The sequence below is a fragment of the Colossoma macropomum genome, unplaced genomic scaffold (genome assembly GCF_904425465.1).
Source record: "Colossoma macropomum unplaced genomic scaffold, Colossoma_macropomum, whole genome shotgun sequence".
Lineage (NCBI taxonomy): Eukaryota > Metazoa > Chordata > Actinopteri > Characiformes > Serrasalmidae > Colossoma > Colossoma macropomum.
Window position 1 is genome coordinate 8,580,868 of NW_023494797.1, and position 19,174 is coordinate 8,600,041.

The 19,174-nt window shown below is 38.7% G+C and overlaps 1 protein-coding gene across 1 annotated transcript in view; it reads right to left on the bottom strand.

The window, feature by feature from the left end:
• Positions 1–19,174, bottom strand: part of gas2b (growth arrest-specific 2b) — a 40,994-nt gene that overhangs the window by 8,527 nt on the left and 13,293 nt on the right. Inside the window, exons 3-7 of the mRNA XM_036583951.1 lie at positions 17,481–17,590; positions 15,585–15,726; positions 7,839–7,902; positions 7,348–7,756; positions 5,876–5,983 (exon numbers count right to left, since the gene is read on the bottom strand). Of these exons, the coding sequence (XP_036439844.1) occupies positions 5,876–5,983; positions 7,348–7,756; positions 7,839–7,902; positions 15,585–15,726; positions 17,481–17,590 (833 nt within the window). The remainder of the gene's footprint in view (positions 1–5,875; positions 5,984–7,347; positions 7,757–7,838; positions 7,903–15,584; positions 15,727–17,480; positions 17,591–19,174) is intronic.

A 19,174-nucleotide genomic window follows, 5' to 3' on the forward strand; every position in this document is an offset into this window, starting at 1 on the left:
CCATGGACCCTCACAGAGCAGGTACTATTTGGGTAGTGGATCATTCTCAGCACTGCAGTAACACAGTTTTAAACACCTCAGCTTCACTGCAGGACTGAGAATAGTCCACCAACCAAAAATATCCAGCCAACAGCATCCTGTGGGCAGCATCCTGTGACCACTAATGAAGGACTAGAGGATGACCAACACAAACTGTGCAGCAGCAGATGAGCTATCGTCTCTGACTTTACACCTACAAGGTGGACTGACAAGGTAGGAGTGTCTGATCCACTCGTACCAGCACAACACACACTAACCACCACCACGTCAGTGTTACTGCAGTGCTGAGAATGATCCACCACCCAAATAGTACCTGCTCTGTGAGGGTCCATGGGGGCCCGGACCACTGAAGAACAGGGTAAAAGGGGGCTAAGAAAGTATGCAGAGAAACAGATGAACTACAGTCTGTAATTGTAGAACTACAAAATGCACCTATATAGTAAGTGGAGCTGATAAAATGGACAATGAGTGAAACAAGGAGGTGGTCATAATGTTGTGCTTGATCGGTGTATGTGCTCTCTCAGTGGGTGAGGATTTTTGGTGGTCAATTCAAGCATCCTTATTGGCCAACATTTGGCCTGTGGACCAAACTTTGGGCAGCCCTGGTTTAGAATCTTTACATTATGCAGAGTTTCTTTAAACTTTATTCATTTTTAATGTATCTTGTTAACAAAAACTGGTTAGTACAAACTGTAGTATGGAATCACTCCAAATGACCCTTTTAGCACCTTTTTTGTAAGAGTGACAGATTGTTAATCATTTTTGAGATTGTGGCCTTCACAATACTGATATCGCAGAAATCTGCAAAATGCAAATGAGCCTCTAACCAAGGACTAAAAGTTTTATTGTGTGTTGGTAGGATCTTGACCAATCACAGATGTTCTTTGGCATGTGTGGATGCATCACAGCCTTATTCACTTGGGTCATTTTGGTCAAAGTAATGCCAGCCAACGTATATAACCGCAGAATTGTATTCTCTATCTGGCAGCCCTGTGGTCCAATGTGGACAAAGTGTTGTAGTGAATGCAGTCTCAGTGAATAAAGAGATGCACAGATAACCTGAAAAGAATCTTGGAGATAATATCTCCTGGGTAGGGACCTCTTAACCACTCTCGTCTTCATGTGGGACATTCGACAAGAGCTAAAGAAATCTGTTCACAGAGAGAGATGTTCAGTTCACACATCAGATGCTTGAGATAGCTTTCAGGGATCAGTCATCTGTGATCTTGATTATCTGATCCACATGAATGAGATGGATCTATCAAACCTGAGTGATTTTGTCATCACCTTACACTGGCTACAGATTCAGTAATGAGACATTTCCTCAATGGCAATCAACTGATTTAACCACGGCTTTCTCTCTTTCTCCATGGAACACAGCCGTTGTAGTGATCTGATGTATGTTTTCCTTTTCAAATCAGGACTTTATTCAGTCCATAAAAGCAAATCAAATCCATATCCCACACACTGCTATTCAGCCAAGTACAGGATGAGAGGCCTTAAAAGCTCTGTGTTAAAACCTAGCATATTAGTGCAAAGGTAAGCCTCTCTCTCTCTCTCTCTCTCTCTCTCTCTCTCTCTCTCTCTCTCTCTCTCTCTCTCTCTCTTTTTCTCTCTCTTTCTCTCTGTCTCTCTCTCTCTCCCCTTCTCTCTCTTTCTTTGTCGCTTGCTCCTGCTTACTCTCCCTTTTTCCCTCTCTCTCTCTCTCTCTCTCTCTCTCTCTCTCTCTCTCTCCCTCCCTCTCTCTTTCTCTCTCTCTCACTGTGCAGCTCTTGCTAATTGGTTTCATGATAGAAAGATGTTGCTTTTTTCTTTTCTTCCACAGCAGACCATGCAGAAGCCCTGGAGGAGTCATGTGATTAAAAAATCACAGCAAGAGAAAGGAAGGGAGCGGGGCCTCTGGTAGCACTGCCGTCGCTCTTTAACAAGCTTTCCAGAGTAATCACTCTGCTAATGACTTTCACCACTGAAATCAATAAATTCAGACCCCCCCCCCTCCCTTTTTTTTACAGCCTGGCACTAACCTATAAAGGTTCTCCCAAATCATGCATAGGACAGGATGCTCCCAGTAGACTAGAAAGTCATTAGCAGTTTAGGGTATTTAAGCTTTACAGAGCTATTTTTTTACACTGATAAGTCATGGCTTCCAAATGCACTTGTAGCAGAGAGAGTATTTTTTAATGGAGGTATGAAGATCTATGCAGAAACATCCAGGTAAAAGTCTATCAGTCAAAACCTCATATCTCCAGTATGGTTACTTTTCAGGACAATGAGAAAACTCTTAACTTCTTAGTATAACTGAATGTACAGAGATTTTAGAGTGATTCTGGAACATTTCTCTTGGCCCATTCATCTTGAATCATTCACACTATGTAAGGAGCAGCTGGCATTTTCAAATGATGCCAAAAAAGTTGAGAACAAAGGAAAAAGTTGGTCAAACTTAAAGGTTTGATATGACAATCCTGATGTGTAATGTAGGTCTATGTTTTGTTTATCAACCCCTGAAACCGAAAGCTTATTGTTCAATTCATATGATGTCTTGAGATTTATTATTCAATAATTACAATAAATGATTCAGTAAATACTATGAAACTAATATGTAAAAGTGTGGGGCCCAGGATTAATGTAATGTAATGAAATGTGTTCATTGCCAGGAGCTTATAAAGGGTAAACAAAGAAAAGGAGTCAGTAAAGCCCAAAAGGCCTTTCCATGATACAATGGTGGACATAATAAAGCTAATTACCCAGCGTTTCTTGCAGGGAGTGGATAGGACTGCAGTGTCAGGTTTAACAAAATTAAAAATGAAATGCTCCACCCACTACACAGGAATTGCTTTGCAAATCAAACAAATAACTGATATTTTGACAAGCACTGACAAAGAATCCTTCAAATCCTTCATACAGTACTGTGCAAAAATCAGATATCACTGTTTATGTATTTGTTTTCCAGTCAAAATGGCTGTTAAGTACAAGTTATTTATTTTTCAGGAGGGTTCATAAATGGAATTCCTAACAACTGTGCAATTCCTGGTAGACCACCAAAACTGTGAGCATCAGATAAACATCACTTAAAGCTTTCATTTTAGAGAAAGAGGAGAAAATCAAGCTCCACTCTTGCTTCAGATCAGAAAAATCCACAGGTGTTTCTGTCCATCCTTCCACTATGAGAAGACAACTTAACATTGAGTCTGAAAGGATGTGTAGCTGTCAAAAAGCCTTTACTGAGAAAAGGAAACAGACAAAAAATAAGCTGCTGATGGTCTCAGAACAATTGTCATCCCAGAGCCTGTCTGGGATTACTTGGACTGTGAGTAGCAGAAAATGCAACCAACTTCTATGACTGAAGGAAAAGTATCCCTGCAGATGTCTTTGAATAACTGAAAGAAAAAAATGGAAAGAATGGAAGCTCTAATAAAGGCAATGGGTGGACACACTAAATCCAAAAAACAGTGATATTCTGGTCAGTTGTTTAAGCTTCTGGTTAATTTTCTGTGAAATATTTTCTGATTTTTTCAAGAAAAAAAAATCAGAAAATATTTCACAGAAAAAGGAGTCAGTAAAGCCCTAAAAGCCTTTCCATGATACACTGGTTGAGATAATAAAGCTAATTACCCAGCGTTTCTCCTAGGTGCCTTGCAGGGAGTGGATAGGACTGTGGTGTCAGGTTTAACAAAATGACAATAAAACGATCCACCCAGTTCACAGGAATTAAACACACACACACACACACACACACACACACACACACACACACTTTCTATGCTGCTTATCCTTCTGGGTCGCGGGGGGAGCTGGAGCCTATCCCAGCGGTCATTGGGCGGAAGGCAGGATACACCCTGGACAGGTTGCCAGTTCATCGCAGGCAAATTAAACAAATAACTGATATTTTGACAAGCATTGACAAAGAGTCCTTCAAATCATTTATACAGTACTGTGCAAAAGTCAGATACCACTGTTTATTTGATTTCTAGTCAAAATGGGCATTAAGTACCGATTTCATTTAATGGCTGTTTTGACTGGAAATTGAATAAGCAAAGGGCGGTCTCTGACTTTTACACAGTACTGTATAAAGGCATATTTAATTGAACATGCATTAGCATCCACACTCACAAATGCATTCAGAATAGAAAGAACGATTGTTTGCTTCAAATGAACTTGGAATGCCAGTGATGCGGGGTTGCTGAGCAGCAGGCCTTCTGGATTTAGGTATTCCACAGGAATCTCTCAGCTATCCCCAGTACAGCAGGGCCAAAAGAACTGGTGGTCTAATTTGAATATGCTCTAAATTCTCCTCCTACATGCCAGATGGTTGAAAAACACACTACTTAGTTTTCATACCTTTCCTCTTTAGCAGCTGTCAAGACATGTTTTTCATGTTTTTAGATGGTTAAGAAATGTAATAGCTGACTTGAGAGCCAGGTGTGCTTTACGTCCAAGACAGAAAGGAGTCACTGATGTTAATCTGTCTGTGGAGCTGGACAGCTTAATTAGTTGATTGATTACTGTTATCGTGCCAGAGATAGCGAAAGTTAAACAAGTGGCTTCCGATAAGTGTAACTGAGCATGTAATGGTTTCAAGCAGGTCACCAATTAGCCAAAGTGACAATACTTTGAAGTGCTTTTCCATCCCCATTACTGCTTTGAACTGGCTTTAGCTTTAATGAGGGAGGAGAAAGAAAGCACGTTTTGATGTTTGGATTACTTAATTTTCATTGACACTAAGTTCTGCTTGTTCTAAATTGCATCCTGATGCAGTAGAAATATTCCAAGCATTCTCTTTGTTTGCCACCTTAGCACAAATATTGTTTTTCCAGTTATATCTTCATGTAAATTTGTTCAGCGTTTGCCCACAGTGAACAAGCTTGTTAAAGGACTCATCGTCTGATCTTATCCATTTGCCGGTCAGAATCTTTTTTTCTTTCCCTCTTCCATTCAGAAGGTGCGAACCTTTTCTTCGTGTTGCCAAGCAACCCAGGCTCCCATGAGTCTTTGCCTTTGAATGAGTTCCACACGCTTGCAGAGTCCAAACTAACAATGCAAAGGAGCCCAAGCAGGGCTCAGTAACATGTCAATGGCAGGAATGCTCACCATATAATCATCAATGGAGAGCAAATCCTGTAGATGAGAATCAGTTCTAATGAGGAAAAAGATTAAGCCTAATTATTTACTAAAACTAAGTTTTAATCGGGAATCTCCATCAGCTTTAGATCTGGTGTGATATGCACAATAATAGTAATTAACACAGCTGGTTAATGTCATATTTTCCCTGACAAGCCGCATCCATTTACTTGTCTACAGCATCTTGTTACCCTAGATCTGACCTCTTGTTATTCTACTTACCTGTGTTTACTTTGTAACCCCATTTAGTAATTATTAATCCAATAATCCTGTGTTTAGATTTGTGTCGGCATATGTACATAACATGTCATGGGAGATGCCATTATGCTGTCATGAGTTGTCATGACAGATTATAGTGTCATATTGCCATTACCATTATGACATATGTGATAACATGTGAGTTCATTACAGCTTACAACAGTCCACAGCAAGAATTAGCATGTGACATGACATTAAGCATTATGGCATCCTTACAATTACAGTAATGGTAACATGACACTTTTATATTACCAAAAAGAATCTGACAACTTATGACAGCATATAACATCTGCCATGACATATTAATGGCATGGTTATGTCAATGTTATGTAGCAGGGTTCAAGTAAAGTGTCACTGAACCTCACAAAAACATCCAGCCTTCTCGCTGGCCCTGCTGTTATAGTTGAGTTTACATTTCAATATTGAAACACAAAGAGGAGAAAGAGAGTAAAGCACTTACCCTGACATACAGTACTTTATCCCCCACACGGTAGCGGCCTTTAGGCTGCTTCTCAATGCAGAACTTCACTGGACATCTGCACGGTGGGTCTTCTGAAATCTGTTTAACCTAAAGCGATGGGTACAAAGTGTTTAGCTGTGCACTAATCTTTCATCAAATTCTCAAATGTAGAACAAAAAAGACATCATTTATGTAGCATGATTCCTACGAAGTTCTTCTTTGCAATTTTTCTAAATGTGCATAGCTGCATAATGAATTACTGGACTTATACATTAAATACCAAAACGTGGCAAAAATATACTTTTTCTTTCCACAAGACAGAAAATAATATACACACAGTTAACTTTTCATCAATTTCAAATCATAATAAAGTATACTGTCTTCTGTTTATAAACAAAAATGTGGCATTGATAGAAAGTGTCCACTTGCAGCTTCACCTCACCGCATCCTATTCATTTCAATGGAAGCTTGGCCACATCAAGTGATGCATGATGGTTTGCGGTGTGGAGAAATCTGCTTTGCTGCTTAGCAAAAAAGTTCAACAGACTTTAACTTTATGTGAATGAATGCGGTTGCTGCATTGCATTTAGCCAATCAGGTCACTTTAGACTGGTCTTTGTCAGAAATGGGAAACATAACTTTCTCTGAGAGTAGAGAGGGACAACAGCGACTGTCTTTCTCTTCTTTGAATCCATGACAGTTTTGCATAATAATGAAAATATGAAGTTTTCTGCAGAACTGTTGACATGATTTGAGTGGGAAGGCAAAATGTAAATCATATAGAGCTTGTTACTTGCTAAGGTAGCTAGTTTGCTAGTAAGACTGAGCAAGCTAATTTCTAGCTTGTGGGGATGACAGCATAGAAGTGTCCACCAGGGGCAAGGAGAGAGATCTGGTGCAGTGGAATGAGGTGAGAAAAAAAGCAAGTGGACATGTACTGTAACAGTGAGAAAGAATTAATAGAGAAGTGTGACATACTTTTGTTCATGGCAGCAATAACTGTGACTTCTAAGGGTTAAGAATTTAGAGTGAAGGCTGGGTTTGCACATATAGATGAATATAGACTGGCATATTGATGCTGTCCAAGAAAAATAGTTTCTCCATTTTTGTTGATTTTTATTTTTCTGTGTGAACATTTCATGATGAATGGACCTACAGAAATGCTCACAAAATCACTTGGAATAAAACATTTTTTGCCTTAACTTAAAAAAAAGAGACAGCTTTCGCATGAGTTATGGTGCTTTATTCTCCAGCTGTTGTACATAAGCAGAGTTTTTCTCTTTACTAACAGTTCATATGCTACTCAGCTCAGATCTCACTCTCTTAGCTCTCTGCTCACACATATATACTAGGCGGCTACTCCACCCCCACTCTCCACAATAAGAGTCCTTAGCAAAATAACCCAGTAAATAAAAACTAGAAAACAAATAACACAAAACTAACATGCAACAACATTTCTGCTTTTCACTCACAGCGTCATCCAGCAGGCAGTCTGCACTCCTTTTCCCACTGGACTTGCTGAGGCGGCGTGTGGTGGGTGTGAGTGCTTTAACAGGTGAGGGGGGAGTGGGTGAGGTAGGCTCAGGTTTAGGCTCCTGCTGGGTGACAGGTTCAGGGATTTGGGTTGGAGGAGGGGAGGGGCTCTGGGCTGGAGAAGGAGATGGGGCTGGAGAAGCAGGTGGAGTGGAGGGAGAGATGGAGGCAGGGATAGGAGAAGGTGAAGAAGGTGGAGGTGGTGATGGAGCAGTAGGGAAGAAAAGAGGAGGAGAGGAGGGAGATGGTAACGGTGAGGCAAAGAACATGGATGGAGAGAGAGATCCATTTTCTTCCTTCTCAAGCTCTCTCTCCAGTTTGACGAGTTCGGGGGCATCGATTCCGTACCTGTGAGAGATGTTCATTCAGTGTGTGGAACATCACTATTAAATAATATTAAAAAAAGTCTCTTTAAAGGCTGAGCTCTTACTTTGAGGCAATTCTCCCAAGCTGCATGAGACACAAGCATACATTGCGTGGATGCCTGTGAAGAACTGACAAACATGCAAACGGTAATCAGTGAGCAGCAATTTGACTTAAAAGTGCACGCTGTGATTTTGGAACAAAGAAGAGCCACTCGATATTATTAACCTGATTTTTTTCTTTTGCTGATCAGTGAAATTCCAGCACATTTTAATTAGCACTTTTAGTCAAACACCCAGCCAAATACATAATAATGTAAAATGAAACTATCCACAGATAATGCAGTCTTTGGGCAAGATCTGGTACCACCTATCGGTTATAACACCACACACTACCTCATTGTACACCACGACCAAAAAAAAAAAAACAATTTTCCATTACACTGTGTGAACATCTAATGATGTTTTTATATTCTTCAGTATATTTAAGTGAAGAGACTTCAGCTAGAGACTTTCACTCAACACCTTTAGTGGCATACTTTCACCTTTAATTGAGTAATATTTTGACACAGTACCCGTATTTTTACTTTTACTTAAAAAGCTATATATATATATATATATATATGTTTATGTATATATTTATTTATTTGTAATTTCTACAATAATATACTGTGTTCAAGCCAGTATGATACTCTGTATTGAATTTTCTAGATTCTGAATTCTATAGTACAAGCAGATCATGTACTGCTATGTAATATTATTGTAATAACAATGTTATAACACATCGAAACACAGAATAATCAGCTTTACTGTAAAATTAGGCACCAAAAGAATTTTTCTGGAGTAATAAAGGACCATTGTCTCCACTGCAATTTGATTTATCACAAAAAACAACATATCATAAAAATAAAAGATAATTCTTGAAAGTTGTCTGTAATGCGTTTTGCTATGAAGCTCTAATTCATATATTGTTAACAGTTTGAACAGCACTACAACATGACTGACACTCTATATAGTGCACTATAATGGCTACCACAGCTGCTTAAATGCCTAAATTAAATCTCAGGACACAGAAGTCTACAAAAAGCACATCGCATGCTAAAAATGATGGACCAAGACACATCGCATAACACACTGACAATGAGCAGGATGAAGAGGTGACAATCAGTCGCAGCCCGAGATGCCCAAGGTAATAAGACATGAAATATCCAAATTATAAAGGAAAGCAGCTACTCTCTTTCAAGACCTGCCCATTTCCCTGAGGCGCTGGGCACGTATCTTTAGAAAAACATGGGCAAGCTGAGGACTGCCGACTATTTTGCGTCTCTAATCATCCACAGTCTTCCAAATGCTTGTGCTGATTAAAAGATACGTCCGCTTTTTCTCCACCTCATTTCTGAGGCTTTGCAACCCACACACAAAACAAACATGGACATGTTTATTTGGATAAGGCTGTTGTGCAAGTGAAAGATGATTCCCATAGAAAAGTTAGCCCATGTTTGTTCTGAACTGTGTTGAAACTTGTCTTAAATGCATCACTTAGAATATTAAAACCAAAGTGTTTTGTTTTTGGTTTTTATTCCATTGACATGTGATTTCTGGTGAAATGAGGTTGTAACACAGGTAGGACTTCTTAAGGAACTAAACCAAGTGTGCTATGTTATGATTAATGATGGCCCTTAAATAAGTAGGTAGTCATTTGCAAACAAGGTCTTCAAAGTAAACAAATATGAGGGCGTAACATTAACTGAAAGCACTGGCTGACAAAAAATATTCACTTAATTTATGACCTTGACCCAAAAAGACCAGACTGCACACAAACATCTAAATCAGGACAACATCTGCACGTGTGTGGATCAGTGGAAAGATCTACACTCTTAAAGATAAAGGTGCTGAAAAGGTTTCTTGGAAGAGGTGCTGAAAAAGAACCATGTTTGATCCTCGCACATCCAATGGATGTTTTTTAAAACATTTTTCTAAATGAGATGTGAGAAAGTTTTTTAAAGCTTAAAGAATGGACATGAAATGGAAATGAAGGAAATGGAACTGAAATAAATCCTTCATTTTTTTAAGTGTTATGTTATCAATTTGTGCCCACTTATGATGTTTGCATTGTTTTATGTACCACTTTTATGTTTTTATGTTGTTTTATGTCCACTGCTGCGCTCACTTCACTGGCTTCCTGTAGCTGCATGCATCAGATTTAAAACCCTGATGCTTGCCTACAAAGCCAAAAATGGACAAGTCCCTCCCTACCTAATGGCAATGGTCAAAACTTGAACTGTACCTTGAGCCCTTCGAGCTTCAAGTACAGCTCGGCTTGATCTGCCTTCCTTTAAGATGCATGGAAGACAAGCATCAAGACATTCTCTGTACTGGCACGAACTCCCACTGGCTGTCTGAACAGCAGTCTCTCGCGGTCTTCAAACGCAGACTGAAGACACATGTCTTCTTACAGCACTTAAGTGAGCACTGAGTTAAGTATTTATTGTAATGTATTGTACTGCACTTACTTATTGAAATGTATTGCACTGTGCTGTGTTTAACTCTGTTCCTTTTTCTCTAGGTATCAACATGGGCTTTTGTTTCTAGCAGTATCTGAGCTCAGGACCAGCTTTCTCTCTAACCTATTTGTAACTAGCAAAGATACTTTCTCTAGGTAGACAAAGCACTTTTTTGTAAGTCACTCTGGATAAGAGCGTCTGCTAAATGCTGTAAATTAAAATGTGATGTACCAAAATCAGCCATAATAATTTTTACATCACTATTTTCCAACCTCTCCTTGTCCCTTTTCATGTTATTGCACCTTTAAAACTAATGTATTGTGCCTCATTTAAAAAAGTAGTCTATGCTGAAACATTACTTATAACTTCAGTGTGAATGGCTAGAGCTAAACTGCTGTAGGCTGAACAGGTGGATATAAATTAGTTGATCTAGATAGATAGAGGCTTTTTTAGTGCTATTTTCTGTACATGGACTATAAGAACTGGGAAGTAAATGGTACATTTTGAGATTTTTTTATTTTCTTTAAAATTTTCCAAGATTTGGGCCCATTAAAGGATTTACCTAGAACCATATGTCTAAGCCAAGAACCCGAGTGTGGGTGCAATAAGAACATGCATTTTTGACTTTTAGTGTTTAGAAGTTTTAGAATGTATCTCAAGCTTTCATTAAGCTTTCATTGTTGTTAATTTATCAAAAAATATGTTCCATTAACATCCATTCAAAATGAAATCATCAAAAGTTAGCATTTCAGAGGTTTTGTCATAACAGGGACGGTATACAGTATGTGTACATATTACATATGTAAAAGTTTGGGCCTCCAATTTAACATATTAGGAGAAAATAAGACATAAAGTGTGGCCTATGCAAAATGTTAGATTTTATGTTTTATTTTTCCAAAATGTTAAACATATTTGAGTTATTTTTACTCAGAAAATCAACAAAACAAAGAACCAATGTTTTATATATGACTGTAAATGCTAAAATAAGACCTATGAGTCTAATTATAGCCAATTACAGAAAAGAGGACTTTGGTCCATTCAAATAAAAAACTAAAAAACTGCTCTAGTTTGCTTTTGGATTGCCATCTCTTTGTGTCCATCTTTCTTTGGTAACACATGAATTGAGGGACTTCAATATCAAATCTTTGCTTCTCCTCCTCAAGTGTCTACTCTTTTCCTTTGTCTGATCAAAAGCATTCCCTTTTCCTGTTGACCTAGCAGCACTGTCCTCCTTTTCCTTTGTTTTCTGTCTTTCTCTCTATTTTTCATCACACAAATGCAGTGACAGCAGGGGCCGAGGGGGTCAGGCCGAGTGTTACAGATACTGCACTGCCATTCAGCTCTGCTCCCTGTGGAGTTCAGAGAGAGAGAGAGAGAGCGAGAGAGAGAGAGAGAGAGAGAGAGAGAGAGAGAGAGAGAGAGAGAGAGAGAGAGAAAGAAGTGTCTCCCTGGAGTTTATACCAATAAAACAAGTGAAACTATTGAGGTTAATATAATATTAAAATGATGTTTAATTAAAAAGAAGGACAGAGACAGAGAAAGAGAGAGAGAGAAAAAGGAATATGAGTTCATGCTGATGAGTGTTAGTGGAAAATTTAAGCATTGTTCACCCTCACCACAAAAGATGAGCCAAGTTATGCTTGGTATCTGAAATTTGTTTCTTTAGTTTTGCACTGGAGCTACAAGGCTAATGTAGCTAAATGTAGGCAATGAAAGCTTATAATCCACCAATTAGCATTGCACAAACTACATGACTACTTGCTTCAAACTTGTTTTTGTGGTTTCTGACATGCTACACACACGCATTATGTAAGCCACTGATCCTTTTGGGTCGCGGGGGGTGCTGGAGCCTATTCCAGCAGTCACTGGGTGTAAGGCAGGAAATGACATTCTAACATATCTATAAAAATATACAGTACTGTACAAAAGTCAGATATCACCTTTCATCTGAGGCACAAAAGCCTCAACAAGTAAAAATTACACCACATTTTTTGATATGTAGTATGTTTGTCCTTTGGCTTTATTTCAGCTTCCATTCATTTTAGGAGCCTTGCTTTCAGCATTTCAAAGGAATTTGCAGGAATATTTTTCCACACCTCCAAAGTTCAGTTTTGGAATTTGGTTGCACTTTCTGCTTCTCACAACCCCAAGTAATCCCAAACACGTTCAGTGATGTTGAGGTCTGGACTCTGGGGTGGTCAGTCCATTGTTCTAAAAACACCAGCAGCTTCTTTGTTTGATCCACTGTTGTTCTTTTTTTGTGGACAGAATGGACAGGATGGACAGAAACGTCTGTGAATTTTTTCAGATCTGAAGCAAGAGTAGAGCTTTTCTGTGTATTGTTTATCTGATGGTGTTAGTTTTGGTGGTCTACCAGGGTCTTGCACGGTTGTGGGAAACCCAGTTTTCTCTGTTTCTTTTAATCATTTTTTGGTAGTTTCTGTTTTTTGACTTATTTTCCGTTGACTTTCTCCTTTCCTTATGCAAGCAGATTATCGTATGTATAATATTATCAATAATGTCTCCTGAAAATTAATAACTTGTATTTAATAGCCATCACGAGGGTGGTCTTTGATTTTTTCACAGTACTGTAGTTTTACAGACAGCAATATGAAGCAGCGTCTGAAATCACACATGTAAGTTTGATTTACTGAACTGTTCCTTTAAGAGGGATTTTGGCAGAGGCAGATGTCTCAGTAGTGTAAATGAGTCTGCAGTCACACTTCTGACTCACTTTGACACACGCTCAGGCTATCTGTGCAGGGCTGCACACCGAGACTCTCACATGCTGAGAGTGTGATACAGTCAGTGTACCATACATGGACATATCCTCTAACACACTGAGGCTTTGATGCACTCTACGCTGTCACACAGAAACACATTGAATACATAAATACATAAGGAGATGTGGAAATGCTTGGGCTGAGATGATGGTAGCAAGCAAAATGAAAACATCAACCACAGATGAACTGGCTGTGACTTGGGCAATAAACACTTTATTTACCTATAGGTGCTCATTTTCCTCTTCAAAGGAACAAACTACACACTGGTAGGAAAAAAAGGCTGATGTTAGTATTTAAAGGGGAATTCTGGCCTAAAACTTGTTTTTAGTATGTGATTTATTATGTTATATAATATTCTGTAGCACAGCACTGCATCCCTCAGCTACACCATTTAGACAGAATTAACAATTTCATATCCTTTTGTCTTTTCATTTGTCTTTTCTGTTCTCTCACTACAATATGTAACATGCATTATGCAAATACTTTGAACAAACATTGCTAAACAGCAATAAAGAAATCCTGACTGCTAGCATAGCCACTGCTGTAGAGGCTAATAAATGCAGACATTTGGGATGGAACTTTTTTCTCTCCTGCTACTGATTCCGATACCTGAACTTAGAATATTGGGTGATACAGAGTACCATTATTTTTTCTTTTTCCAATTAGAAGTTGTATATCTCACATAATTTGCTGTTAAATATGAAAAGATTACATGATGTACCTTTTTAAACAGTTTTTGTAATTGAGAATTTTTACAATGAGGCACACTGGACAAGCATTTCATATTAAACCATAGTTTTATAATTTATTACCACTGTAGACATTTTAAATATCACCTTTTTATCTCAAAATCGGTCAGGATGGTTATTTTTAGTTTACATTAAACTGATAAACATGTAAAGGTCTGAAATAGTTGTTTGATGATAATGTTGGTGCACTTAAAAGCATAACTGCACTAACTTTTTTCGATAACTTTTACTTACTAATGCAAACCTAATAACACTACTTCTCATTAAATATCTTACTTATTTAGGTGAATCTTGTTAAGATTAGTTAATTTGGATAAGGTCTACAGACTGAAGTGTCTTTTGCCCAAAAAGCTTCCCAGCATTCTTAGCAATTTGGTTGGTTTGTGTTAATAACTCTCATTTTTCTATTGATCAGCGTTCCCATGCTGAAGTGTTAAGTATGGATATATTTTACATGTTTTTGTTATTCTCAGCATGATGGTGTTTTGTGTTCAGGTTCACCAGTTCAGCCTGTAGCCACGAATGCTATCAGTTGCTGGGTACCAGCCCTAATTTCTGAACAGACTGCCAAAGAAGCTTGAAGCCATTTGAGTCTTCAGAAATGGAGAATCTAGCTCATCCAGTTTTTAATTAATATGTGTAGTGAATAAGACAAAATGTAGTAATTAGATCTGCAGCTCTTTGTTCATTACTGTATGAAACAATCCTTTTAAAATAACAGAGTTGTTTCAGATACCAATGCATTGCACACGGATGAATGTTTGCAGCAAAGCACAGGGAGAGATGACACATTATGACAAGAGAGGCTTATATTTTGACAAACTGCGGCACTTTCTAGAAACACATTTGTGGTGCATTTCATGTTTGGGTAGAAATATTAAACTTATCTAAAAATAAGTAAATAAATAAAAAAAAAAAACTTTTCCCTTAACGTGATCATTCACAAGTATTAGCTGTATGTAAAGCATTCAGATTCATGAATGAAACCACAATTTTAATGCATTTTGGAATGACACTTTTATTTCAGAGCAACTATCTAAGTATCTAAGAAACAATATCAATAGTGGATTGGTCACATCTGGCCAATGCTTAATCCATTTAACAAGGTCAGCATCAGTGCCGATACCACTCCAGTGTATATGACCGGTGCATCACCAACAGCTGTAATATTTGGCTTCCTTGTAGTAAAGTTTGCTACCTGGCTTACTTCTGCATTTACTATATAATGGGGGAAATGAAATATCTATCTCAAAGCAGTTGTCATTTTTCATAAAATTCAACCCTCCTTCATGGTACATCACCAGAAGGAGTTTTTTCAAGCCTTAAAGCCGAACCGTCTCGCTCTAGATACTATTGTGGTACGACTGTAGGAGGCGAGATGGCATGTTTAAAAAAGATAATGCAATGGTTAACTTTTTTATTTTGACCATAGTGTTCCTTTAAACCTGCTGCTAACTTATGTATTGGTCTGATATATGTTCTTCTCAATATTAAAGTCAGTAGAGCCTGGACAGATATAACTTCCCCCAACACTCCACGATAATTTGATAAAATTTCTCACTTGTGATTGTTTTTAATATTTTTTTACTTAGTTGGCAGGTATTCAAGTCCAGTTTTAAAAGTGCAAACTTTCAAAGAGAATAAATGTTAATGCCTGTTAAAATGTGTCTCTATGTATGAATTCATGGTCAACAACTGGCCACAAATTGGTTAGTGAAAATTAATGTCCTTCTTTGTGTGCGTTCTACTTGCAGAAGGATGAATCTGTAGTTACTCACCCAAATCTTCTGACTCAAAGAGATGGGATTCGCCCACCCCGATTTTACGGCACCAGTACAGGAAGTTGGCTGTGTTGTCCCGGGCAAAAAAGGAACCGGGGGCAGCACCAGCTGTCCAGCGAATCACACGCCGGATGAAAGTCTGCAGGACACACAGTAACCAATAATGAAAGAATGTATAACCTGTACATTTAAAATCATATTTATAACAAGAGATAACATTGAAATATGATTATGTCACTGAAAATCTCTCAACACAGTAGTCTCCAACTCTGGTCCTGGAGAGCTACCTTCCTCCAGAGCATTATCTGCATTATGCATGACCACGTTATCCTTTGTTCTAAATACTTAAAATGTTTCAGCTATATCACTTATCAGATATTTTTGTAACTCTTCAATTGAAAGCTACTTGAATATAGACTTCATGAAACATACTTAAGCATTTAATAAAATATTTAAAAAACAATATTTAAGTATATTTGGACAGCTTATGTCATTATTCACTGCTTTTTAATTATCTCATTGCTTTTTAATACTAATTTGCTTTTTACATGTTGTTTAATGCTTGTGCATGTATTGTAAAGTTCCTGTCCAGGTAGCCTTCTAATAAAGACTTATTTTTCTTAGTAGAGTCAAAAAAGAAAAATAAGGCAATGATGGAGAGGCACACAGTGACTGGCACACAGATGGCTCATAAGATGGAGGATAAATCCTGCCAGGGACTTTTTATTCTCTCTATTCTTTAGTGCACCATGTTTCAGCCATGGCCTGCTTCCAGAACCATTAAATAACACACCTCGAGGAACTCCTCGATGTGGGGGTGAGAGAAAGGCCAGTTCTATATGCTTCAAAACTCTGTTTATATATTCTCACATCTCAGACTGTGCCAATAAGACTAAACCACCCATGTGGTATATGGGGCTGCAGATTCATAGCAAATACTACCTGTGGAGGAATTTAGATTCAGGCTTCTAGGTTTATTTCACATTCTGCAAACCAGTTCTGTTGCTCACAGGATGCTGATATGGGCTTCTATAGTTTTAATGTGTTTGCAGAAGTAGCTTAGATAGTGAACAGAGTTCTATATTCAATGAATTGTATCAAGTTTCTGTCCATTTTACTGTTTTGCTGCCGGTCACCTGATCCAATCAGACTGAACTTCTCTTTATTCATCCATCTCTTCATCCATCAATACATTCATATAACTATCATTCCATCCATCCATCCATGCATGTAGAGTTTGACTTGAGCTGTCTATACATCTGTATGTCCGTCCATCTTCCTCACCCACCTACACAACCAACCAATCAACCAACCTATCAACCAATCAACCAACCACCAACCAACCAACCAATCACCTTGGTCAATCATCTAACTGACCTTCTCCTCATTCATCCTCTCTTCACTTATCCACCCATCTGTCCATTCATGTACCTATTCATCTATTCATGTGACTATGCAGCCATCCCATCCATCCATCCATCCATCCTCCATTCATGTACCAGTTCACCCATTCATGTACCTAGCCATCTATCCATCCACCTAACAAAAGAATTCAGACTTTGTCTGATGGATGGATTAGGAGAAGGGCTTTATGCTGCACCCTTCAGTGACATACATTCCTATAAACAAAGGTTTGGAAATGGTTATTGGCTTGGTTGCATGGTTATAGAAAAAAAAAGATTGGTATAGAACTTTAAACTTTTAAGTTCTTTAAACTTCAAAATGGTTTCTCACATTTGTACATCTCATTTGTGAACACAGTTCTTAAAAAGCACTATCCATTGAAGGGTCTTTAGAGAACCAAAGTAGTTCCTCTCTAGCATTGTTCAAAAAAAACTTTATTATTAAGAGTGGAAGCTTCAGTTAAGAATATATAATAAGGGTTTTAAGCACCTTGCCATTGCTTGCCAGAATCATCCTCTCCTGTAGCTCCTCAGCCAACTGGCAGAGCACCACTCCAGTCTCCAGCATGTTCATGAAGTTCTCCGCTGTTATATTCATGCCTGAGGGGCAGAAGGACAATGAGGAGGTCAGAGATGGGTCATTAAGAGCACTTTGGCCTAGAGCTGAGTAAATAAATATATAGTCCATGGGAATACAGGTATTTGGAAATACTGATATTGGCGTCACAAAACATACATACACACACACATCATCTAAACCGCTTATCCTTCTGGGTCGCAGGGCTGGGGTTCGGGAAGTGGTGCTGGAGTGCATCACAAAACAATATAGTTTTTTTACAGATATTGACAGACAACAAAAACTTAAAAACTCAAAAGTTAAATGCAATAAAGAATCGTAGAATCATGACGCATTTAGCTTTATGTGGTGTGGATGGGACAGTGCAATTGCACTGGGTTTGGCCAATGCTGAAAACAAACAAATAGTAGTTTGAATAGCAAACTAGGTATTCTTAATGTAGGCCTACAGTCTTAAAAATAAAGGAGTGATGCCATTGAAGAACAACTTTTGGTTCCACAGGCTTTCAGTGGATGGTTCTTTAAAGCACTGTTTTCGCAGTAGAGATGTACAAAGTTTAAGGACCTTCCACATGATTTAAAAGTTCTATACCAAAAAAAAGATTTTCCCAGAGCCGTATGTCCAAGCAAAGACCTTTTATAAAGAGTGCATACACTTCTAGATAAGGGTAAAAGCTGTTTGCTCAGTGTGCAGTACGTTGATTGTTTTTCTTCACTATAAATCCTTCCCTCTTCTACTCCTCCTCTCCCACTTCTTTCTTTACCAAGCACAGCATTCTTCCTGTGCCTCGGGCAACTCGCAGGTGCTCAGAAACATCCTCTAAATACAGCATCACCCCCCCGCCTCCAAGTTCACATGGGCCTGCAGATGCATTCCAGTGCCTGGGTGTTAAATGCACACACATTGTAACTAGGTGGCAGGAACGAGAGGGGAGAGTGAGGAGGAGGAGGAGGCATTCAGAAGGTGCAGGAGGAGGGAAACCACAACAAAACCAAGCCCAAACAGAGACGCCAATGTACAGGGTGATGGCGGATAGTCATTAGCCGCCTCCCCTCGGAGATGAAGCTAATGAAGCTAAGTGCTCTCCTGCGGTCTACTCTCTCCACATGGCCATACCGGCACCATGAGATCATCCAGGAAAAGGAAGAGCATATTGGGAAGGGAGATATAGAGGTGCGTGAGAGAGATTAATGCTGGTTGTTTGTTTGTGTCCTAGCAGCTGCATAGTAACCTGGGGAGTTTGAACAATCCATTATGGAAATACAAATATGGAGTTGCCATTTTAACAGGTCCAGCTACCATATAGGTGCACTCTGTAGGTAAACAGTTACTGAGTGTGGCCCATCTCATGCTGCATAATTTTTCAGGAGCCCTCTGTCCTGTCCATCAATGAACCATAGGACCACTGATAACCAGATATCATCTGGGTGGTGGTCCACTCTCAGCACAGCACTGACACCAACATACACTAGTAGTGGCATGGGAGTAGTGTGTGGTCTGCTGGTTCAATTGTACCAGCTCAGCAGTGTTCAAATTTGGGCAGAATATACTGAAAATGTACTTATGACTTAATACTGAATTCACTGACCTAAATGTTACATGGACAT